Source organism: Anguilla rostrata, chromosome 2, assembly GCF_018555375.3.
Source record: "Anguilla rostrata isolate EN2019 chromosome 2, ASM1855537v3, whole genome shotgun sequence".
Taxonomy (NCBI): domain Eukaryota; kingdom Metazoa; phylum Chordata; class Actinopteri; order Anguilliformes; family Anguillidae; genus Anguilla; species Anguilla rostrata.
The window spans coordinates 36,269,471-36,294,530 of record NC_057934.1 but is presented as its reverse complement, the minus strand read 5'-3'; the positions used below and the strand labels follow the sequence as shown (position 1 = coordinate 36,294,530).

At 43.4% G+C, this 25,060-nt stretch overlaps 3 protein-coding genes across 7 annotated transcripts in view; 2 read left to right on the top strand and 1 right to left on the bottom strand.

Moving 5' to 3' along the window:
- LOC135247904 (C-type mannose receptor 2-like) overlaps positions 1 to 3,251 on the top strand; it is a 39,172-nt gene extending 35,921 nt beyond the window's left edge. For both annotated transcript variants that reach the window (XM_064321880.1, XM_064321879.1), the window contains exon 29: positions 190 to 3,251. In XM_064321880.1, the coding sequence (XP_064177950.1) occupies positions 190 to 410 (221 nt within the window). In that variant the 3' untranslated portion in view covers positions 411 to 3,251. The remainder of the gene's footprint in view (positions 1 to 189) is intronic.
- Positions 3,252 to 4,808: 1,557 nt separating this feature from the next.
- Positions 4,809 to 11,730, bottom strand: becn1 (beclin 1, autophagy related). Its single transcript, XM_064321886.1, has 12 exons — positions 11,533 to 11,730; positions 10,853 to 10,982; positions 10,393 to 10,457; positions 10,026 to 10,084; positions 8,704 to 8,794; positions 8,472 to 8,608; positions 7,925 to 8,119; positions 7,644 to 7,790; positions 7,378 to 7,527; positions 7,181 to 7,241; positions 6,469 to 6,611; positions 4,809 to 5,900 (listed from the first exon to the last, which is right to left on the bottom strand). The coding sequence occupies exons 2-12, from the start codon at positions 10,977 to 10,979 to the stop codon at positions 5,732 to 5,734; spliced, it is 1,344 nt and encodes a 447-aa protein (XP_064177956.1). The 5' UTR covers positions 10,980 to 10,982; positions 11,533 to 11,730; the 3' UTR covers positions 4,809 to 5,731.
- Positions 11,731 to 13,170: 1,440 nt separating this feature from the next.
- Positions 13,171 to 25,060, top strand: part of LOC135247902 (uncharacterized) — a 33,038-nt gene continuing 21,148 nt past the window's right edge. For 2 of the 4 annotated variants that reach the window (XM_064321877.1, XM_064321875.1), the window contains exons 1-9: positions 13,171 to 13,431; positions 14,201 to 14,340; positions 15,498 to 15,551; positions 17,450 to 17,524; positions 18,340 to 18,428; positions 18,550 to 18,586; positions 19,328 to 19,467; positions 19,692 to 22,742; positions 22,863 to 22,936. In XM_064321877.1, the coding sequence (XP_064177947.1) occupies positions 14,267 to 14,340; positions 15,498 to 15,551; positions 17,450 to 17,524; positions 18,340 to 18,428; positions 18,550 to 18,586; positions 19,328 to 19,467; positions 19,692 to 22,742; positions 22,863 to 22,936 (3,594 nt within the window). In that variant the 5' untranslated portion in view covers positions 13,171 to 13,431; positions 14,201 to 14,266. The remainder of the gene's footprint in view (positions 13,432 to 14,200; positions 14,341 to 15,497; positions 15,552 to 17,449; positions 17,525 to 18,339; positions 18,429 to 18,549; positions 18,587 to 19,327; positions 19,468 to 19,691; positions 22,743 to 22,862; positions 22,937 to 25,060) is intronic. The other 2 variants (XM_064321876.1, XM_064321878.1) reach the window with 2 other exon arrangements.

Below are 25,060 nucleotides of genomic sequence, written 5' to 3'. Positions count from 1 at the left end.
CTGAAGTTTTAGAGCTCAAATCCCAGGTGGACTCCATTACTGATCCCTTACGTGACCTCTTTCCTCATTTATCCTCTCGCTCCGGCTCTGAATCTCCTACCTCTACCGTTCCACTCCTCCGTGGCTCTTCCCTCGCTCTCTCTCTCTCTCTCTCTCTCTCTCCCTCGGCGCCTCACGCCGCGGCCGCAGGGAAGCCCGAGTACCAGCCGACCGTGCTGGTGGTCGTGGTGACCGCGCTGCTCTTGGTCCTCCTGGTCGCGGGGGGGATCTACCTTTACCGCCGGCGCGCCGCGGCCGCCCAGGGGTCCTTCGAGGGGGCGCGCTACAGCCGCACCAACTCCAACCCCTCGGAGCAGACGGAGAAGAACATCCTGGTGTCCGACATGGAGATGAACGAGCAGGGCGAGTAGCGGGGGGCGGAAGGACACGCCGTGGAGAGGTACAGACACGCGGGATGGACAGACTGACTATTTTATAGTTTTTTTTTTGGTTTTTTTTTTTTGGAAGACTGTGAGGCTGTGCAGAGCATGGCGGACGGCAGTCTTGAACGGACACCGAAACCCCTCACCCGGCCTCGTGCCCCCTGGCTGCCAACGAAACGTCCACGGACGCTCCCCCCTCCCCGCTACGCCCAATCAGATCCTACGTCCGACGATGGGTTACGCATTGCCCTTCTTCCTTTACTTCACTGCCATTCAGCAGACATTCCCGTCCGGAGGAACTTGCAATGCAAACAAAAGTGGAAAGATCAGGTCTCAAAGTGCAGTAAATCCCTCCCTAGTGAGGGAAGTATATTCCCAAAGAGAGTCATGTGAACATACACTATTCTGTACGTAAAGGAGAAATTCACCCCTAGACTAAATTTTTTTTTTTTTGGTGAATGATAATACCAACACACAAAGTAGGATATGTGTAATATCTCTCTTAACAAGAAAAGATTTAGACAAATTACTCCTAAGGACATATGTGAGCAGAACAGTCTTCAAGTAAGTGTATGTGCATCGACGTTCATGCACTCACCTACATTAATCATCTTTAAGTGTATTTGGGTACTTTCCTTCTGTCGGTACAGTTTTCCTGTCTTTTAAACTTTACCTTGAATGAGGGCATTTGCCGTGTGGAAGTTTCAAATAACAAATTACACCATTTTCATGCTGACCTTGCCTCAAACTCCCATAGTTCCTTGTATAGTCATTTCCTGTTATGCCTGAGGTCTCGGTGAAAGAAACGCTTGACGAGACAGGATTGTATTAGAATGCCGAATTGGAAGGCCAGTTTTGCCAAGTACAACAGGACTTCAAAAAGGTAACTTGCTAAACTATTTACAACTTGCAAAAAGGAATATAGCTGTATTTGATAAGATTACTACCATAATAATTACCGCCTGAAAAAATATATGTACAACTTAATTGAGGTGAATTTTTCTTTTTAACTCCTCTTATGCAGTCCTGTTTACTTATAGAATTCCCACTCATCTTGTAGATTGCTTTAAAGCACAACTCGAGATCTTTGTTTCAGTTTTGTGCATTGCAGTAATTCTGAGACACTAAAGTCAGATATTCAGCCACATCATTCAGTCACGTCATGACCTGGGACTGAAGCAACTGTTGTGGGTTTCATACAATGAGGAAATGGAAGCATCACAAATCTGGCTGCTTGTGTATCACAATACTGCCTTGAATGAATCTCCTTTATTTTGACAGTCATTAGGCAATTGTAGACTGCTTGAAAATGTATCTGTACTGAGTGAGGGATTGTCTGTACTCAGTTTGTGTGTGCTTAGTGAGAGAGTCTGGAGTGACAGAGTATGTTTACCCTGGGTGAGAGAATGTCTGTATTAGTACTAAGTGCGGATGTGTTTACGCTGAATGAGTGCTTTTGGCCGGAATGAGTGTGTTTGGAATGAGTGAATGTGTGCCTGTAATACACCTGGGTACAGCTAATTTCTGCTGAAAAACTGGATGGGACCAAGAGTCCCAGTGGAGTAGTGGGGCCCAACACAGAATCGCAGAACCAGAGATATATAGACAGGTTCGTGTTCTGCTGTGCAGCTCGCTGGTGGCTTCGAGTTGGACTTGGGAAGAGGTCATGGAAACCGATGAACCAGTCACTCTAACATTTCATCTTTAATGTATGTTAGAGTTGCATCTCCTCTTGGGCCTTGTGATGCGGAGTGAAAGGTGTTTTTGCGTTACGTTTAATGTACAGTTTTAGCTGTCCACTGTGAATACTCATGAACAACTACGGTACATTTTTACTTTCTCCCCACGGAGCGTCATTTATTGTGTTTGGCCTGTGTGTGTAGTTTTGTACAACTGGTTGACAGTGTCGTGATCTGGTACAGCTTGTCAGAGTGAAAAGTTCAGTTAAAAGGCATTTTCTGATCCTAGTGTGGTACTTAATAAGCCTGAACAAGAGCCTGCTTAGTGTATTCTCATAGTCACCTTGCTGGAAATAAGGAATATCTGAGTTGGATTTAAGCGTAGTTCTGTAAACTACAGAAGTGAATTGTAGTATGAATTCAGAGTAGTTTGTAATGTTGAAAATAACATTACAAAGAAGGAAATTACTACACTGTAATAAGTGTATTACAACATCATAAATGTTAACAGTAGTAGCTTTTTGTGACAGGAAGGTTTTAGAGACTAAACTGAATTGTGTTTGAGAACTTTAGTGGCAGATTGTTTGACACTATAAGCTGGGGAAACAGGAGGAATCCATTTTCGCTGCTCTTGGCGAATAGTAAAGTCAGGTTTGATGATCTTGGTTAGGAGAGACAGCCAGACGGACACAAAATAGTAATTCATTAAATAAATTTAAAGCCTATAAATCATGCAAATTGTTTGCCCATTCTTATTTAGGTGTCTTCCTTGCTTATCATTGGAAAAAGGATAGGATATTTGACTGAATGCGTCATTTTCCATAAGCAGTCACAATTTATGCTGAAAATCTCTTGTGACTCATTTAGGTCATTGAGTCTGAAGTCGGTAACGCGCAAATGCCAACAACTAGATTTCATTATTTTTCTATTAAATTCCATTTTGGAGATGTATTACGGAGCTCCTGCGCTATGGGATTTTCAGAGATTTGGCGGCTTTTCGCGGTCGAGTACGACATTCGTACCGGAGCTTTCTCCGGCAGCTTGCGGAATTTTGGAGAGGGACGGTCAGCAGCGGAATGTCGGGAGAGGAGTTCACCGTCAGGTCCGTAACCAATAAGCAGGAGGAGGAGAGGCGGAACGGGGGATGGGGGATAGGGATAAAATGAGGGCAAGTTGAGGAATAACAGAAAAGGAGGAGGAAAAAAATGAAGAAGGGGAAGTGGGAGGGGAGGGGAGAGGCCAGGAGAAGCCAGCGCTGAGGACAAAAACAAGTTGTGAATTTCAGGCTTGCCCCCCGGTGGAGGCCATGTGTAGTACTCCAGAGAACAGTTTTCTCAGCTGGAATTTAGACTAGGGTTTGTGGTGGGTACGTACAGGGATGCTTTTGCACAATTCTGACTTATGGTAGGACATTAACGAGGCTGATGAGGTCAAAGCAGACTATGTGACCAAAACCATAAAATGCACTTCTTTTGTGTGATGGAAGCTTGCTTCCTCAGGTACTGTCATGCAGGAGGTAGAGGAGGGGAAGACTAGCAGCAGCTACAGGGGTCATTTGTACAGGGGTCATCTCTGTGAAGTCGATTTCAAATATGCACCTGTAATTGTGTTCTGAATAATTGTGTTATTTTAATACAAAATGAATAAAGAATGTTGTTGGCTTTATAAAAAAAAAAAAGTCTCTACTTTTACTGTAAAAAAAAATACTTTTGTTCATTTTTGTTTACTGGAGCAAATATGATTTCCGTGTTCAAAGAAACAATACTTAATACAATGCGAAACCCCCTTGACACCTTGCTCACATATTTAGCCTTACCTTCTACCTTAAACTGCCACTGCTGTAAGACTAACGGAAGCATTCTCTGCATTCTACAGTTTAATGTGAACATCTCCCATCTCTGTTCTACAGGAGTCGCGTAGAGGAGGAGGTGACAAAGCACATGTAGACAGTGGGGCAGAATGATTTAGAGTGTAGATATCCTTTAACCCTCGCCCTATGCATGCTGGGATAGGCTCCAGCACCCCCCCCCCCCCCCCCCCCGACCCTGCTCAGAATAAACGGGTATAGATAATGGATGGATGGATGGATATCCCTGAACCCAGCATGCACATTCTGGCCCCTCTCAGGCACCGTACCAGTGCAGCTAACCCCAAACCCACTCAGCCGTTTGGGGCCTCACCCATTTCAGCTTTACACTTTGTCGCGAGATTCCTCCCGCTGAGCGAAATTCTCAGGTCCTCAAACCGACCGCAAGAAAAAAAAACTCCTGCTTTCACTACAAAACTAGACAGTGCGACAGCATGCTGAATTACAATTAAACTGATTGCAATTTTTTTTTTTTTTTTTCTTTTAATCTTGTTGCCTGCTTTTGACACTCCCACGTTTCTTGTTTTCTGAAGCTAAATCATTCCTCCATTACTCATTTTATGGCCCTCCGAGAGGAAGGAGGCTCACAGAGAGCGATTCAGTGACTGCATGTAGGCCTGCCCCCTGTGTAGCAGTGGAGAGAGTTTAGCATATTGCTACATTACGGAAAGATATAACGTACTCCAGAGCATGACGCGCTTAATGTGCCCCCTGCTGCACTGTCGTGCTTGGGCCATTAAGCATATCGAGTGCAGCATTGTGTTTTCCAAAGGAAAGACCGTGATATCAAAATACTGCGTATTTACTGTGTGTTTACAAGCGAACAAAGAAAACTAGAAGTCACCTTTCACACACATTTTATTGCAATCCTGCACAGATTGTACATTTTATTTTGTATGACTAAAACTGTATGTCGTGCAACTAGTTAGCTTGTTGAAAACCCAATAAAATATATAAACACAGATGTAAAATGTGCATAAATAACTATAAGATATGATGTTGTTAAATTTACACTGCTGCAAAACAGCATTCATTGACTAGCTGGCTTGTTCATTAGCTGGCTGAAATTGAAAAACAATTCCTGTGCATCAGTTCAGAATAGTTTCATTTGCAAATTTCTCCCATGCACATGAACTCAAAACCCAACCAACTTCAGCCAACTACAGACGTCTGCAAGCCAGTTAGTCCAGCTATCATTGACATAGTGAAGGGAATACAGATAATTAACTTGGAAAAAAACACGTTGCTGGAAGAAGAGCTTGTTTAAACAACACAAGTCCTTTCATCTAATAAAACAGCACCCGCTTCTCGCACAAGCTCAACTGTTGAACTTTAACGAGTCTTATTAACACGTCTTATTAACACGTACATAATTTACTATTTTAACTAGGGTATGATCAATATAATTTAGCTGTGTCATTATTTTAAACAGTATGTCTCAAACACAAAGGGTTTTGTGAAATTCAGATGGTGTTAACGAGTCACTGGGTGATAATAACATTAACCGGAATTAAGGGGGATATAAAATATAATATTATGCATACATAGTATCTCTAACAAGCGATCAAAAGGCTCACAAAATATCTGGATGAAATATCAGGACAGAGTGAGGCACAGGGCAGAACCCCTGAGGATGAGCAGGATGGGCCTCCATCTTGGTTTTATCCGAAGACTCTTCTCAAAGGGACAGGGGGGTATGACGGGGGGCCCTCTCAGTGGAGGGGGGGGGGGCCCTCAGCAGCAACGGGGGCTTGGCAGCGCCCTCATTTGTTGTAGAACTGGGAGGAGACCCATGCCAGGCCCCACTTCAGGTTGGTGAGCATGAACTTGAGGGCCTTGGTCCACTGCTCCTCGGAGTTGAACTGGGTTTTGATGGAGTAGGACCCGCCGCTGCCGCCCGTGTCCTCGATCTTCCCCTTCTCCACGTCCATCCTGGGGAAGGGCCACGTTCAAAACCGGGTACGATTCAGGTAAGTCATCACAGTGTATGACTTTCCATAAATACTGTCCCCTTAGCTTACCAGTTCATACAGACCTAACCATCTTGCATCTGGCTAATGGGCAAAAAGATTGTGGAAATAGCAGGGGTTGGGGTAAATTCAAGTTAAATTGAAATTAATGGGACAATTCCAATTGCATTTAGAGTACCAAGGCATTTAAAGTACATTTATTCCCAAAGATATTTAGCTATAGAAATAAATGCATGGAAGTGAGGATCCCTCAAAATGTATTTGAATTAATTGAAATTCACTCATTTAAAAAAATGGCCACAATATTCAACAAGGTTTTTCAATTAATTAATTTAAACTTTTTTTCTGGATTTACTTAATTTAAATGGAATTTACCCCAACACTGGTGGAAACCAAATTGTGATAACCAAATTATTCCAAAAGCGATGCTATGAACGGAAAGGGGAAGTCCTTGATTAAAAATGCATTCAAACCAGAGTTGTGCAGTAACATGCCCCCCCAGCACCCAACCCCTGCCCCTCCCCACTGACCTGTAGGGCAAACAGAAGCCTGTGTCTCCTTTCTCCACCTCTTCCTTGAACTGCTGCACGCAGTCCAGGAAGGCCACCATGGCGTGGTCAAACTTATTGTCCCAGAAGAACCGCAGGCCTCCAGAGCAGTACAGGGGCAGCTCCTTCACACCCGGGGAAAAAAACAACAGAGTGAGACAGAGACGGGAAGTGATCTGCTTCAGCTGGGCCCAGTTTCAGTAGCTCCAGTGTACAGCTGGGACCCCATCGAGACACATGTCCACCACAGAACCACTACGACATTCTGCCACTGACGTTGGAAGGGTTAGCTTTTTAGCCTTAGGCTGAAACATACCCTAAGTATGTACGCGAATGCAATTCCACGCGTCATTGCGTTTTAAAATGTGTCACCTGAAATTCTTAACACAACGCAAGCGTGAGCTGTAATACCACGTGTCACAGCAAGGGGCACTATAACAGGCAACAACAGGATGAAGCTGTCTTCAATTAGTGCTTTCTTCCGCTTAGTCTTTCACAACTGTCCTGGATCGACCCTTGAGGACTCGGGTTTATTACCTCCACAGGGACAGAAGAAGGCACGTCGAATATGCACAACCGGGGCGTGCGTTTGCAGTGAGTCAGCCCGGCATTGTCCTTTGCGTACTTACGTAGGGTATGTTTTGAGCCTTAGCGTGCCGCCACCTTACAAAACCCCCACTAAACAGAGCCTCACCTTGGACTTGTCAGACAGAGACTCCAGGTAGGAGTGGTTTCCGTAGGGGACCAGCCGGTACCTGCAGAGAGAAGACAGTTATGACCAGGATGGGACACGCTTGAGCGTTTCCTAGCGTCCCTTGGTCTAAGGGACTTCACACTGCGCTAAGATGTGCCGCGCAGTCGGTAAACACCGGCAGCTCCCCCCCTCCTGACCTCTGGAAGCGCAGGCCCATCTTGTTAGCCAGCGCGTGCAGCAGGAGCACCGTCTGGCCCCAGGCGGCGTTGATCTCGTTCCACTCCACCGGCACGCTGGGCAGGCGCCCCAGGCGGAAGTTGTTTATGGTCCCGAACTGGCCGCTGTGCCTGGGACCCAGACGGAACAGAGGGAGTCAGAAACACGCGCCAGGACGTCCTCTGGCCATTCCTCTGGAATGGCGGAAAAGGGGGGTGGGGGTGGGGGTAGGGTTGTGTGTGCTTACCAGATGTGGAAGGTGGCGTTGAAGACGTTGGTCTTCTTCAGCCGGTCCAGCTGGATCTGACAGTAGCGCATCTGGTTGTCCACGCTCTTCAGCTCGTCGTCCAGCTCCAGCTGCTGCCGCTTGAACTCGCTGTATTCCTTCTGGTACCTGGTGGGGAGTGGTGGAGGATGGCAGTGAAACTCAGCAGAGTTCTATACGATGGCAGCGTCCCTCTCTCCCCTCACCTGCCCTGGCCTCCACCCTCACCCCATTCGCCCTGCCCACCCCCCTCCCCCACTCACTGCAGCTCCTCGGTGTCCAGCTGCTGGGTGTGGCCGCGCCCCTGCGCCAGGTCGTTGGCCACGGCCTCCCGCTGGCCCTCGATGGCCTCCAGCTCCTGGATGAGCGACTCCTCTTCCTCCTTGAGCTGCTGCAGCTCCGCCAGCAGGGTGTCCTCCTCCTCCTCCTGCAGCTGGGACAGCAGCTCCAGGCAGTTCCTGCGGACACGGACGGAGACGCGACCCGGGCCGCGTTAAGCGCCGCGCGAAAGCTCCGCCAAACCGCGTCGCCACGTCACGGGGGAAAGACCGCCGCGCCCCAGCGACACGCATCAATTTCGGGTCGCGCAACTAATACCGCCAAACCTACTTATTCTAACAAAACCAGGCCATAAGAAATCGTTCTGTCCGCTCTGTGTCAGCCAATTAAAATAATGAATCACCATCCAATCTGTTAACCTCCAGGAGGAGCGCGTGCCACACACTGGGCGACATTAGGAGCTGAACTACCGGAGCTCAAAAGGAGCTTTATTGAGAAGCGATTAGGCAGCGTGCCGACAGAGCCGCTCACTTGTAGTTCATGCACTCGTTCTCCGTGATGTTGAGCTGCGTGTCCAGGTGGTCCAGGAGGGTGTCGGTGCACTCCTCGCACAGGGGGTGGTCCACGTCCGTCTGGCCCGACATGATGTCGAACAGGTCGCTCGTCACCTGGGAGGGAGGCAGGCATGTGACTACGGAAAAGAGCGCAACCGGCGGGTTTCCGGAAACGCCGAAACTCGGCCGCAAAGAGGAGGCATCCTCACCTTCAGCCGACGACTCAGGTTCTCCATGGTGCCCCCGTCCGACGCCTCTCCGATCAGTGTGAAGCTGTTGGCGCTCTCTGTGGACATCATCCTGCGAGGCGGAGAACGAGTCGCGTTTGAAACGGACGCTGGACGCGCGGACGGCTGCAGGCAGCACAGCCGGAGGCGCCGCTGTCTTTTCAGGAGCAGCTCAGTCAGGACTTCTGCCTCTTTACACCCCATTTTATCCACATAAATTATTGCTCAGTTAGCGCCCACAGCTACCCCGCGACTTCAAAATGAACCCTCATTATCTGAGCTCCGTCCATCGAGAATACTCTGTACTCAGCAATAAGCTTAAGATAATCTTGCAGCTGTTCAGGGCAACACAAGTTTCAAATGTTGCATGTTTGAGCCACATTCAACCTACAAGCAAACATCCATAGCGTACTGCATGGCCTTTAAAATTCAGTCGAATTATTTAACTGAACATGTGCCAAGTAATTACAATAGCTATATTTGCTAGTTGTAACGATATAACGTTCTTGCTATGGCACCAAGTATTCAAGGGTCGCAATTATTTTAAGCAATACAGAAGTCCAAATTACTTAAATTTCTTTCCTCGTTTTATGCACAATAAGCACGATCTGAACATGGGACCTTCATTCTACGTGGCATGAATAGCTATTACTGACATACTGTGGCTCAAGTGCACAAATAATCTCTCCAAAACCTGAAAAGCACACAACCAAGAAAAAGTTTAAATTTAAATTCTGGTACTGCTGTTGTGGCCGGAACGAAAACCAGCATACACAGGGGGTCCCCAGGACAGAGTTTGAATACCAGTGCTCCAGGTGCTTTATGGTTTGAAAGTATATGATCCACAATGGCCCCTCTCTCCAAAAGGTCATTGTTACAGTCACACACTGTACTGTCTCCCCTGACTGGTTGAGGAGACCCATGTGACGCATGTTGGCATTAGATTACATATACGATTAATTAAATATGCACCTCATCTTAAAACATAATTCTTAGATCTATTATTCTAAAATTACAACGTGTATTGTTGTTATTTAATATATAATGTTTCGTTTTGATTATCTCAGCGAGGACCAGTTCATTTAAAAAGGGCTTATCTTAATGGGGCCGATGCTGTGTTTCATTAATTCAGCAGCTATTATGGGCTCAGTGAATAGAATGATCTGTCCAGACAAATTTGCAATCCTTCTAGCATTGATCCATAAACAAATAAAGTCAAAGCCAAGTGTGTTGAGGTACTATCTGCCTCTGCATCAGGCAGAGAAAAACAGGGGTCTAAAAATAGAAGCCAGGTCCTGACTCACCGTGATGGCGGGATGTACTTTCTCGCCACGCCGTCTTGCTTGTTTTCCACAAAGGTTTCCTTGAGGAAAAGAACAGCGTGTCAAAATACAGGCAGATAATGCCTCCCTGATGCATCTTATCAGACTCTCCTCCATGCGCTCAAAGGCTCCAGCCTGTCTGTCTGTGCTGGTACTGCTCTAGAGGTAGACAGCACTGAGCAGGGATTGTTCATTCCATTTATTATCACACTAAGTGACAACAGAATGTGAGGGGTTGATAGGTACTGGTAGTGTGTGGATTTTATATGTGACAGCAGAATATCAGGGTTTGATTAGAAGAGACAAAGCATGAGGACTTTCTTTCTCCGTAGCCTGTCCCGAATGTTACCTCAGGTGCGGTCTCGCCCTCGTTGCTCTCCGTCTGTTTGCTCGGCGTCACTGTCACTAACGGAGCTGATGGCACGAGAGGAACAATCACTCAACATTGTCATTTCACGAGCCTGTTCAGTCTGCCACCGTGCTACGATGTATTTATTACGCAGTGTGATATGATATAAGAAAACTGACTTCATCCACAACATTATGATAATTTTCTACAAAGGAAGAACTGAGATATTCTACAAATGCTCCGCCAGGCAGCAAGCATTATAAATATATTTTTTAATTGCTATAGGAATAATAACTAATTTAACAATTATGGCAATAATCATTATTATTCAAATATTATAACTATGTATATATTCACGTAGATATACATGACTCGTTCCCCGTTATTCAGTTCCGACAAGGATCTTAAGTTGCACGGAATCCTGTGTTCGAGAAAGCCAAGCACAGAACCGAGTCTTTACCAATGAGCTCCTGGATTGTGACGCGGTCCAGCACGTTAAAGGAGGTGTCCAGTTTGAGGGGCTGGCTGCAGCGCTGACAGACGAAGCTGACCTGCATGGTGGTGCTGGAGGACTTTGAACCTTCCATTTCCTAAATAGAATGAGAGAAAACGTATAATGCTCATAATACCAACAAAGAAAGACACTTCCATGATCAACTAAAGTAAAAGCATTCTTTGAGTTTTAATCGACCTCTTAGTGTATCTGATAAATTAGTAATACGTTTCCATGTCAAGTAGCACAAATGAACTAACGTCATGCATCTCTGACAATGTCAGGAGTATTTTACGTGCACAAGCAGTACCAGATGAAAAAACAGATCGAACCAAATTCAACCTAAACAAATATAACTTAACTAAAAAATGGCATAATTCTGGAAGGTAACATTCATTTGCTAAATAGATAATGACATAAACGACATAACACTAGTTATAAGACATAGCGTGCTAACGCCTAACGACTGAAAAATTAAAAATCCGAACAGCCGCGTTAGCGTTATACCCACCTAGCTAGCTATATTGCACTGCACTGATTAACTTATTTGTATCCACCATTAAAATCGCAACACTACAAAGGAAACAATAGACAGTTAACGTCTGCTAGCATTGTAGCCGAAGTGTTTCCTTTGGGAATAATCTTACCACTCCCGAACCAAGTGTCCTCCGTATCGGGTATGGCTCTCCTGGATCCAGTGATATGACCCGTTCTCAAGCAATGAATCTTAAAATATTTTATAAGACTTCATATTTCAAAGTTATGCAATCTGAGAGACAACAGAGACCTCGGAACTTTCCCTAAAAGAAAACTTCCGGCTTTGCCGTGTTTTTCAAGGAAATGACGACATTAAATGGAGCACGTGCAAGTTCAGGTTGGGGCTGGCTCCATTTCTTACAGTCTCTGGGTGGCTCAGCTGGACGTTGTGATGACAAGAGATCGAAGTTACGTTTTTGCGAATGAAACATGACGGTATGACCTGAATAGGACATAATATATGTTAACAAAAATCTTAAAATTAGGTAAAACCTATCGGCAATGTAGTTTTGTCTTGTCACGTGTCAGCTCACGGATAGATAACCCAAATCTATTCATACATTTTAATAAATACTGTAGAAAATAATTTACAGCCTGAAAAGGACAATACCTAGCCTATCAAAAATATTGTTTGTAGGTCTACAAAGATAGTAAAATGAGAAATGTGGATTTTTCGTACAGTTTTGAAGACTGATTTGTTTTTCTTTCTATTTTACAAACGAGGCAGTTAATGTGCAAAACAAAAATAAGTATAGCTTTTATAGCTTTTTAAAATATATTTTTTAAATATCTCTTGATCGGAGAAACTTGTTGTGATTTTAACAGATGTTTAATAATTGAGTTTTAATCTTGACCACAACTAGGTAAAATAAATTCAGTGGACTAGTGTTCAAAACTAGAGTTGTAATTCCATTTAAACATGAAAGTATTTTCCCAAGGTTTTTTTTCCAAACAACAACAGTGCAGTTACAGTTGACCAGTTTTTGCTAAATGTATTGCAGTCAGTTGTACAGTTGTAGACTTGAGGTTCACATATGGAGTCAACCATTAAATCATGAGTGTGTTTTCTAACTTTATCCATGTGACCTATGTATATGTGTAATTCTCATATGCATGTGTGTGTGTTTGTGTGTGTGTGTTACATTATCCATGCTAGGACATTTATGCTAGTGCTGTGAAGAGCATGGGTGAACATATTGTTGATTATGTTTTAAATAGTGTGTGACAACCACTGTATTTAAAAAAACCCTGAAAATATCACTTAATTTTCCGTTATATTAAAAGGGAAATGTATATTTACTCAGCAGATGACAGTCTTCATCTGGGAAAAGACCAAATTATTGGTTGGGGATACATCACAGAAACATTAAAAAAAAAAAATTCAAAAGCACTCTGAAGCTTGCCAACTGTGAATGTTCCGGCTGTTTTGGATGTTAAGTGCCATGGATGACTCGTAGAGCTAGACATTTTAGGGTTAAAATTAGGGTCAGGGTTAGGAATATGGTAGGTGTTAGGAGTTGTGGCAAGATTAGGAGTAAGGGGAAGGGTTTGGGCAATGGGGTTTCTTTGATTTTGGATGAATTGATTTTTTTAAACTTGTGGGACATAAAACTCATATTGCATCTTTTGTTATTTTATAGTTTGCTTAATAAATTTCAAACCTATTTTTTTGTATTTTATTGCTTGAAGTGATGATATTTGTTTTTCATTCTTCTTAATAAAAAAAATACGATATTTAAGTTAAATTGATATGCCTATCATACTGGTTCTCCAAGACAGTTCAAGGGCAGAAACAGACTGCAATGTGACGCAGCAGTAAGGGGGGCACAGGGGGGGGGGAATGTGACATTTTTGGCAGGTGTTCTTTAAAGGATTGGATTTGGATGCTGAAGTAAGCAGGAAGCGATCCTGGATAGGCTGTCTCTTCTTCACGTGACACCCAAGATGCGGGAAAACTCAAAGGAACGTAAAGCTGCTAACATAGCGTGCGAAGATCAGAAAAAGTGTAAGTAAGTGTATTTGGTCGGTCGTGGTTTATTCTTACGCGTGATGCTCACATTTTATTGTCTTACTTAGCCTCCTGACAAACTTATTTGCTAGCTTACTTAGCTAGCTGTCTTACTACTTGCAAATCCTAGCCAGTCATTCGGTTCTGTAGCTAGCTAACGGTGTTAGAGTACTGAGTTGGTTTGCTAGCAGTCTATTAGCTATAAACAACAGCCCAAATGCGGTATTGATTTGGAAAATAAACTGTTTTCTATCTAACTATAAGTCCCAATGTTGCTTTAAGCAGCATACTGATTTACAAACCTAGCTGTGCTACCGACCATACCTTATGTTGACATAACGTTAGTTTAAACAACGTTAGTTTAAACAAAACATCTGTTTGTTGCGATTTGCTGGCCATAGCTACCTAACTTGGAACATCACCTAGTAGATAAACAGCGAATAAGGTAGCTCACTTATGAACTATATTCACTAGCTAGCTAACAACTAATTTCCTAACTAGTTAATTCGCCTTGAAAACTATGACTAAACTGACAACTAGGTGCTGGGCCTCGCTGAATTGTTAGTGATACCGTTTTGAGAGAATGTATCACAACTTTGCCTGCAACTCAGCGAGCTGAGACTTTCCATGCGAAATCAGAATGGCTGCGCGGTTAGCTAGTTCATGTGTATTCTTTGTGATTGTTTGCGGTCACGACAATACTAGTGGTCCCACTATTATGTTAGGTATGTTTGTTTGTTTTGCTTAAATACAATTTTCTGAACTTGCAGAGGTGTCTATAGTCAGTCTCGGGTGACAGCACTCCTGCTGTTTGACTGTACGCTGTGAAAGAAGATATGAAAGCGCCAAAGGCAACGGAGGTTAAACGGGGCATCTCCGTAATTCGGGATAACCTGCAGTGTCCAATATGGTAAGCGATTAGCTATTCACCATTTGTTGGAATGTTTTTAATTTGTATCTTGAATTTGTAGGCGTAAGATAAACCCATTGCTATTGAACCCCCGGATTCTGTGGCAACTTCTGATCTGTTTATGCTAGCCAAGGCCCAACCACTTGTGGTTGGTTGTAATCCAAGTAAACGCTTTATGTTTATTCATTCTTATTTTTGACTACAGTTTGAATGCATTGGTAATCCCTTTACTGCAGCGTTTCCCAACCTTTCTCCTTCCGTGGCACACTTTCTAAATTTGGAGAATCTCATGGCACACCACTTTCAAAAGCATAAAAAATAAACACCCTGCAGCCCCCATCCACACATGCACACACATAGGCCTAAATATTCTTGTGGGGTTTTAATAAAGCCATATGCATTTTTATGACATTTATTTTGGCTTTTGTGAATGAGATTTCTTAATTTAAGTTTTTTTTTTTTTAGTTCATTTGAACAAGAAAAAATTTTTTTAAAGGATTTTTCACACGGCACACCTGACCTCACCTGGCGGCACACCGGTTGGGAAACGCTGCTTTACTGTGACCATATATCCAGGTGAATTTCACTGGAAACATGGCGATGTTTAACGCAGCAACATTATTATCCAAAAAATGAGCCACAGATTTAATCAGCACCCCCGCCCCTGCTAAATAAAGCCCCACTAGCCTGGCCTTTGTCTAGGCTTGAATACTTCCAGGAGCTCTGCTGAGTGTGTGCCATTTAGCTATTTCCCTCCTCATTGGTCCAATCCAGTGTGATATGAGATGCCGATTAATGCACCTTACTGCTTCTACCCCAGAGTAAGATGAATGAATTAATGTATATCTGTCACCTGTGGCAAGTTATCTTTTTCATTCTCATTTTTTTTTTTTTTTCCAAAGTCTTTCCAATTTTCCATTCTGTGTTGATAATGTTGTTCTATATTTAAATTTGCTGGGATTTTATTTTGCCTTTAATATATAAACAATGTAAACCATCCTGTAAGCATTTATATTGGTGTGTTTATTTATTTATTGGTCTGAGTTTTTTTAAATCAGTGCGATGTCCAAGGCCTGTCTCCCCCTTCGTTTTATTTGATCAAGTCATTCGCTTTCATACGGTCATATTACATGAGTTCTATTTGTTTATTATTGCAGTTTGGATTTGTTGAGCATGCCTGTCTCCACCAAGTGCGACCACCAGTTCTGCAGGTCAGTCCCTGTTGTGTTCTATTCCATACAGCTTTACAGATTTAAAGCATGTGTATTTGCTTTAGGCAGTGTTCTGTGCGGTTTTACTTTTGTATGTGTATGGTTACTTCAGGAATGGGAAAGTTTAAAAAAAGAAAAAAATTCACATCCATGCAAGTTAGCAATGGTTTTTTTAAAAACATATGTACCTAGCTGCTGGACGTCTCGTTCGGCTAAGGCCCCCATGAGGTGCATGGATGAGAATCGGCCTCAGGTTGAATCTGGACCGTGTAGGGCCAACTGTGGCCAGTAGTGCCATAGGGCAATGCGTAATTGCCGATTGCCAAGGGTATGTGTGGGTTCAGTCTGTTAGGGGACCCCCTCTGATAGCCCGTACACTGTATGTCAAAGCTGCAAATGACAGGTCTTATTCCTCCTCCTCTGGTCTGTGCAAGCTCATCTGTAGACTGCGGTTTGATAAGAAGTGCTAGTGACACAATGTGTTTGGGAGGAGGTGAGCCGCAGACGTCTATACTCCCCCAAATTGACTGTGAGGTTTGCATGATTGCAGCTCTGGTTGCAGATAATTGGATATATGTATCCCCAACAAAATGTATATTTAAAATTTATTTGAGTGAGCTCCTATGTGATTGGATAGTGTTCTCACAGTACATTGCATCGAGTAGTTTTCCTTTATAAATCTTTATAAAAATTGTAAAATATTGTTTTTTTTTGTTTAAACAAATTTAAGTTGATTAAAGGAGTACCATGGTGGTTGAACGTGACACTTCCCAGTTGTCTTCAGGCAACAACAAAACAAATGTGCATAATTTTTTTATTCTTCAGTCATTTCAATGTACTTTAAAACATATTTTTCTAAGCCTAAATTTCCCACTATAAAAATTCACCCGAACCGTCTCGGCGTGGTAATGAGAACTGTCAGTTAGCTATGATTGACAGACCGTTCCCCGTTACCATAGCTACCCCCATGATACGCGCTCTCTTTGGGAGACTGAATTTTCACAAGCTAGCCAGCTTAGTAGTATATCAAGTATCGATAGATAGCTAAGGTAAGGACGTTGACTTGTATCCAGTTACAATTTTTGCTATCTAGCTAGCCAAGTTAAGATAAAAGCACAACTATAACGTCCTCATAAAAGCGAACTAGCAAGCTAACGTTATCGATAACATTGCCTTATGAAAGCAAACCTCCTAGCTAGCTAACGTTAGCTAGCTAGCTAAATGAATATAACCAGAAATAATCTAAAGCAACTCTAATTTAAGTGAACCTAACGTTAGTCAAATATTTGCATTGTCTGAACAGCAGGACGGTGTGTCCTGTCAGATTTCTTTACGGGGCGTGGAAATAGGAGTGGTTACTGTATTCGTGACGTAGAAAAATGACAACTTTCTCAACCGGTTGAAAATGGGACGATGAATTTAAACGCATATTTCTCCAAAAATACAGAACGGACATATTTAATACTTTGCTCATTGTGTTTCTTCAATGCCTCTTGTGCAAATAGCACATAAAACAGAGAAAGTGTGAAAATCACCATGGTACTCCTTTAAGGTTTTTTTTTTTTTTTTTTAACAGAACTTGAATATACAAGCTTTTGTACCACAAAATGTAGCTCCTTCTGAACATATTAAGCAGTCCTGAACGTATTACTTTAGTAGTTGTGTTGACACATCCATGTTCCAAAAAGAATGTAAGTAATTGCGTGAAATATCACTTGTAATAATCAAGTAAAGTCTAATTAATTGCATTAATTCTCTGAGTAAATTTCATGCTATTATTTTATTGTGAAAAATAGCTTTCATTTACTGAATAAGGTATATAATGTGATAGATATTAATTGAATGTCTGCCTCATTGGCTGTATTGACCTTTGTGTTTTGCATCTGTTTGTTGGTAAGAGTCTGTATGATGAAGCTTCTGGACAGGAATAAGGAGGCCAACTGTCCTGTTTGCAAAGCCAAGGTTACCAAAAGGTGAGACTTGATGTTCTGTGCTTTTCATTCATGAAGCAAACCGTTCTCCATAGAGCTTTAGTGGCGCACTCATGCTGGTTACTGCCTGAGGGAGATTTCTGGCGCCTGAGTGTGTAGATCTGTATACTAGCTATTTTTTATATTCTGTGAACTTCATGTGACAGCAATGCATTATTAGCTTCTGTTTTGCTGCTCCACGCTTTGAGTTATTAAAATGTCACTGCAAGACTGAGGTTTCTCTCTTTGCGTTTCTTTTGTGCTCATTTAGATAAGAGTGCCTTTTTGAAGGCTTTAATCTCTATCATTGTTTACTGTTCACATTAAAATTCTTCTCGATTTCAATTCAAGATCCCCGTATTGGCCCAAATAAAAGGGGAATTGGCTGTGGAATTAGTCACTGTGTATACAATTCAAACGCTATTGCCAGGGGTTTGAAGTGCTGTCCAGCATATTAATTCTGACATCTTGTTTTTTTTGTTTTTCTTTTTGAAATGACCAATCCTCCTTTCGCTGTGCAAACCGTCAGTCGACCTTCACAGGTTATCTGGAACCAGTGCCGCTACCAGATTGCAAGAGCCCGTTTAGCCTAGGGGGACATTATTGAGCAGTAAGGCAAGTGATGGCTTGCTGAGTGAAACCCATCTTTCCTGGGTGGCGCAGTGGTCAATGGTGCCCAGCAGGACTTGCACTCATATTTGGCACAGGCTCACTGAATTCTGACAGGATGCAGCACTGCGGAATGAAAAAGGGCTGGACGCACAACTGGAACTCCCCAAGTGTTGAGCCGGTCTCTTCCTCTCCCCCTCTATCCACAGAAGCCTGCAAGAGAGCCCTGGGTTCCAGAGGCTTGTGGAGGGATTGCTGCACATGGTCCAGGCTTACGAAGAGGACACCAGCACAGACTGTGAGTTTTCTCTGACGCGTCACTCAGGACAGTCTGTAATCCAGCTACTCTGCCGTTTCTTCTTCTTTGTGAAAGAACAATTATGCTAGTGCTTCTCTCCTCTTTTTTTGTTTTTTTTTAGACTTCACTGGAGCATCCCAGAGGCTGGAACACCCTCGGTAAGAGTGCAGACAGTTTGCAAAAAAATATTTAATGATTCTATGCGTAAATTGCGTGTTGTATAAAAAAATCCATATGACTGTTTCAGATGGGAAATAAATTAGAATATGAGAATGTTCAAATGTAATTATTTGTCCACGTGAAAGCAGCTGTCATTCCTTAAGCTATTGCGTCTTTCTTTTCATGTCCTTTTAATTACCAGTAGAATTTCCTGTAGAATTGATGTTCGCCAATCAATCTCCATTCAGCTAAATACTAATTCTCTTGTTTGTTTCTGTGTGATGTCATGGCTCAGTTAGCCTAGGGGTGTTGCCCCTTTTCAGTTCTCAACAAATTAGTGTCAGTGGAAGCAATCATTTTTTACTGATTAATTTAACCTTATGTAAGGTTAGAGGGAGGAGAAAAGTTGTAACTCAAATTTTATTTCTTATGGTGCTGTGCTCTTCCCCTTTATGACATGTAGTTTGACATACTTCGCAAAGCATTTATAAATAGCTGACTGCCTACGCTGTCAAATTTATGTGGGATTGATATTTCCCTTGGTTTGATTTCTAAAATCATATGCCCTTGAATGAGCTAAGATAAAGGCACAAAATATTTTAAGAAGGATTTAGTTGTATTGTTATGTAAGAAATACCACTACCCATCATTCAAATGTTGCATTTGTCTTGCATCCCAAAGGAACTGGGTCTGGCCATGCCACATTGTTCATAAAGCGTGTTATTTCTTTTGTCATCCAGGTGTCAGAAGGCAGGCCCCGGGGAAGTGCAGTGTAATAGGGGTAAAACCTTGTCTTGTGACAGTCAAGGTGTTGACTCAGCTGACAGCAGCCTATCTCGAGGCCCTAAGGAAGCAAGAAGTTCCCTCTCATCTGTGGAAGGTGAGAGATTCATTCCCTGGAGTATATGACAGGGAGTGGGTGAGCAAAATACTTTTTTTTAATTTCTTTTTTCTGTCAGTCTGTCGAAAGCCGCAGTGGATAGATACAAGAAATGCACAAAGACAGACCGTGTGCCTTATGCGGCTGTAAACTTTCAGATGCTTGTAATGTATCTAATGTGTCTTTTTTAAATTCAGTTTTTGGTTTATTTTTCTTTTTCGCAGCCAAGCAAGGCTATGCTAAACTGATGGGCCTTGAAGATTCTTGCCCTGTCGTCTTGGATAAAGAGGGTTTTGATAGTGGTATTCCTGATATCCCCCCGACCTCTGAAATGGAGACTGATGATAAATGCATCCCGAGCATCAACTACATGGAGACCCCGGGTTCGAATGTGGAAGTAGCTACTCCCTTGGGAGCTGAAATAATTAAGACTTCGAGGAGAACAAAGAAAGATAAATCCAATGATGATTCACGTGAGCAAAGGGAGGGCCTTGAAGAAGTTCCTAAGAAAACGGACAGACGACCTCGTAGGGCAACAACAACAGTGGTAGGTTCAGACCCTGAAAAAATAATTGATAAAAGGTGTAGAAGAAGTCTTCAGAAGGTTTCAGAGTGGCTGTTAAAGATCTCACCGGAGGATGTGGAGGAAGACTGTGATGGCTGTGTGTCAGATGGGGGAAGTTCTTCCTCCACTGTCAAAGAGAACAAAGATGAGGAGGAGCCCTTGACCCTAAGAAGGGATGACCACAATAAGAGCTTAGAGGAGCAAGTGTTTGGGGTCGTCTACAGGCGGGATCGGAAATCTAAGGGAAACCTACTCAACAGAACCTTATCGCCAGAGAGTAGAGGAGTCGCAGCTCTGCCTGTTTGTCATCCAGCAGAAGAGGCACAGATCCAGAAAATAGCTTCCATTAGGAGGACATCCAGTAGACTGGCAGCTGCTGGCGAGATGTGCCATATTGAGGAAAAGGAGGAGGAAACTCATGTTGTGAGCAAGTCAGAGTGCTACGAATCAACGGTAGAACCTATCAAGGGCCAAACAGCTGAGGAGGAGGAAGTTGACCAGATAGAACCTGGTTCATGTGGCTTATACAGAAAGAAAATGGAGGGAGTGGAATTGCCAGAGGAGGATGATGAAGAGGACAGTCCTGTTTTTGAGGTGTCTCTCCGAAGAACTACAAAGAGGGCAAGATCTAATGCGGGGAGTACATGGAAAGAGGTGGACAACTTGCGTCAGGATGGAAATAGAGAATCTGGAAATGCTAAGCTAAGTAAACGAAAGAGTGAATGTAGGAGGAAGGAAACCAAATTGACCCAAATTAGGTCAGCTAAAGTTGCCAAGCCCTTGGATCTAGTCAGCAGCGGGGTGAACGAACATGTCCCTGCCGTCAGGCTTGAGAACGGACCATTAGTTGTCGAGACGGAGGTTCAGATTGAGAGTTACCCAAGTAGCGAAGGCCTAGGCAGCCCAGCTGCGAGGATAACTAGGCAGAGCAAGAGGCTGCAGGCATTCACAGAGGAGGTTCAGGGGATCAGAAAGAAGACCAGATTAGTGGGATCCGCAAAGAGAGTCGTCCCTCGATTTGAAGAAGCACATGCTGTGGAAAAGGAAGACTTTGAGAAGACTGTTGTGAGAGCTGAATGCCCACAAAGAAAGAAGATTGAAAACAATGTGATGAGAAATGGCTGCATTCTAGATAGCGAGTTGGAAAACATTGAGAAAATGGAGTCAAGCATCAGTGAAGATATGGAAGTTCTGTATGAACAGAAAGAAAGCCCCACCAAGAAAAGATTTTCACCGTCTGCAGCTCCAAATGTAGAAAGTTTGTCTGATGTTAACTTTCAGGAGACTGCTGTCAAACGTGTTCACCCAACCTCCCAAGCTTCTGAGGATCACTCACAAGCAGATGTGGTGGAAATTCATAGCTCTGTGGAGATCTTTGCGTGCCAGGTCATTCAGGTGCATGGGGAAGAAGACGAGAAGAATGACAGCGAGTCGGACACAGAGCAACTGCTAAAAACCTTCAAGGCCACCACAAGGCGATCATTTCAGCTGGGTGCTCCTGGCCCTATTACGTCAGACAGGGGTTTGACATACATTGACATGCAAAATGAAGAAGAAGCGCCAGAGGTTGATTTTGTAAATGAGGAAATTAATCCCAACGAGGGTCTGGAGCCATCCTGCCTGTGTGAGACTGTGAAACAAGCTGAGGTGCAGCAGAACCACGAGACCTTGTCTTTTGGAATGCCGAGTCCATCCATCTCCAGAAAAAATGAGGTTGAGAACTCTTTGTGCAGTGACTTTATACCACCCACAAATCTGTCCAACCATAGCTTGCCTAAGTCTCTGGGTCTGAAGAAAAGCCATAACCTGACTGGATTCGCTTCCAATGAGATATCTGAGGAGTGCTCACGCTCAGACATTGGGAAAGGTTCTGAAGATAAACCCACCGAGAACTCCGATAATGGAGCCACACCCGCAGGTAGGAAAAGAAAAAACTCTGAGACGAGCTCCAGGATTTCTGTCAATTCTCAAACGATGGACTCGGAGCTGCTCTTCCCAGCCCTCATTGCCTCTGAGGAGGAGCCTAAAGAATCAGCCAGTGCCATCAATAATATGCATTTGGGGGAAGCGGAAAGTCAAAAAACTTTGATAAGTATTTCAGGGGACTCCGAAAACAGTGGGGTTTTCGAACCAGGCATGATAGGGTCTGGATGCCCTTTAGGAGGTGTTGACAAGGTCTCCACACATGGATCACATGGATTCCATTCTAGCCGTCAGGCAATGAAGCTGCCAACCTCAGGAATGGACAAAGTCCTTGAGTCATCAATGACGCCAGATGACCTCTTGCCCCCGAATGTTGTGGTCAGTGCCCCTACTGAATGCATAGTCAGTGCAGGTCCAAGTGAGGGGGCTCAGAGTATGGAAGGCACCACCCAGTGGAGTAGTGAAGGTGGCCCTACACAGAGGAAGAAGAAGAGACCCCAGAGGCTGGAGTCCTCTGGGTCTGAGAGTAGTAATGAGGAAGATCAGCTTCCCTCCTTTGCTCAACTGTTTGGAACAGACAAGTCCAAACAACCAGCTGTAGTAATAACAATCCCACTGAGCGGAGACCACCCTCCTGGTCATGGTCAGGGCAGTGCAGAAGACCCTATGGAAGGTGCCCCTTTTGCACTGAACGTTGTGGCTGGAAACCCCAGTTCCACCTCCCCTAGTCCAGAGTGGGTACCAGGCAGTCAAGGATCTGTGGATCTTTTTGACACACCAGAAGAATGTGAGTCTAATTTAATTTGATTCACCGTAACTTTTTTTAGTAGATGCAGTTTTAAGTATTTTCAGGTAGTCAAATCTCATATTTTACTCCATACTCCATCTGTGTCTTTCTCATTTTCAGGTGAGGGATTGCCAGATGATAGAGTTCACTCTGTTGAATCCTCACAGTTTTCAAATGAAATCATTGCTACTCAGGTGAGAAGTTGTCTCTTCACTGAATTTTCATTTACATTCCACAGCTGTACCCCTAGTACATTATCTCATCAGACAGCGCACACACACACACACACACACACGCCAACACACACGCAAACAGACTCTTACACACACACACGCAGTCACAATATATTCTGCAAGATAATCATCCCAATCATACCTAAAAATCTACCAAGAAATAGGTAATTGACAACAGAGTTAATGTTTTTCATCGTCCATACTAATCAGCCATACTGTAATACAGGTTCTGTGCATTTGCATGAGTGACAGAGAGAGTTGGGCCATTATAATGTCTACTTAGGTATGCATCTTGTCATCATCTTCTGTGTTGTCATTGCATTCCAGTCAATCCAAATTCCTCAGTCTAAAATTCTCATTACAGTCCTGCCAGTCTGTCCCATCATTCTGGGATTGCCGTGTCGTTTCAGGACCTGCCACTTGAAATTTTTAAAGGCAGTTTCATATTAACGGTACAAATGCATCGCTGGAGTCTACAAAACCATTTTCACATTTCTGAAAGAATTATACATTGAGCATGAAACGTATCTGCCTCTGTAGTTTTGTTCCCTGAATGCTGAATACTATTTATGAATCTGAAGATCTTGGCTTTTTTTTTCCCTTTTCTCATAGAACATGTTATTATAAAGTATGTTGTACTGTATATTGTACTTAAGTATTCTTGGTGACAATTTGCAAATGTGCAAAAACTTGAGACTGGAATAACAGAAGTCGCATGAAGTAATTAGGTATTCAGTTGTTTCCCCTTAGATTTTTTCCAGCAGTGGTGCATGGGTTTTGCAAGGGTTCTCAGCTTTACAATGCAACTCAATGTTGCATGCACAGACACACGCATGCTGACACAGCTGGTTCTTTATTATTTTATTACTATTGATTTACTTCTTTGAAGTAGCTATCCATAACAGAAAAGGCTAAATGAGGCAAAACATTATTAACAAAGTAAAGTTACACTCATCAATTTCAAAATGATCAAAATTGTGGAAATTGTTTGCAAAGGAATGCCTTGTGTGACTGTCTTCTGAGAATTAGCTAACATATTTGAGAGATTCAGTATTTATTTTGTGCATCATGACTACACTCAATGATCTTGATGATCTTGTGGGCATAATCTGCGCATACTTGCAGGGTTGTGAAACAAAATATGTTTAGTATGTAGGCAATCATTTGTGTGTGCCTGCTTAAGGAATTCAATTTTGCTTGTATAGCGCTTTTTGCTAAGGCATTGTCAAATACATTTTATGGTAAAACGGGAAATAGGAAAACTGGGAAAGATGGAGTCTGAACTAACAGAAACATGCAAGCGAGAAAAGAAAATCCCAGTGGCATGAAAAATCTCTTCCCTGGTGGGAAGTTATCTTGGGTGCAATGTGGCTGTGGACGGGGAGTCCATCCTCTGATAGCTGGCCCAGTATCAATGGAATTAGTCTGAGCTAAATTGATGCTCTGCCCATTTTAATGGCATGTGAGCTAGCTGACTAATTGTATCAGTTTTGTGATGATAGTTCTCCCGTGTTCATTGTCAGTTAAAATTCTGCAATGTTATGTGTGATATGTGAAGCTGCTAATGGAACTAACGATGACACGAACAGCAATAGGCACTGGAACGCTTGTTGTGTGGCCAAGATTTTAGGATCGTCCAACAAGGCATCAGCAGGATATTGATCTGGCCCCATCTCACAGGCTAATTTGGCTTCAAAGCGATGGCCTGGCATTTCCGCTCCAGCAGTTTGTGGAACTTAAAGGCACCACTTCTCTTAGGGCTTTTTTTTGTTTGTTGCCATAGCAACCGCCTCACTCCGTCTCCGTTCCCACCGTCGACGCCTGTGCGCACGTCGCCTTTGCCGTGTGTCGGCCGCGGAAATTCCACCGAGGCTAGGCACAGCTAACGTATTCATTCGCTGACCAGTTTGCGCTATGACGGCCGCGACCACCAGGTGGCAGGCTCTTCACCCCCTTCTCAGAAGTTTGTCGTGCGCTTGAAGACGGACTACCCTGCCAGGTTAAAAATGTACCCCTCAGCAGCTTTGTAAATTGCATTTCATTACAGGCAGGGATATGCAGCTGGGGAGATGATATTCGCTCACA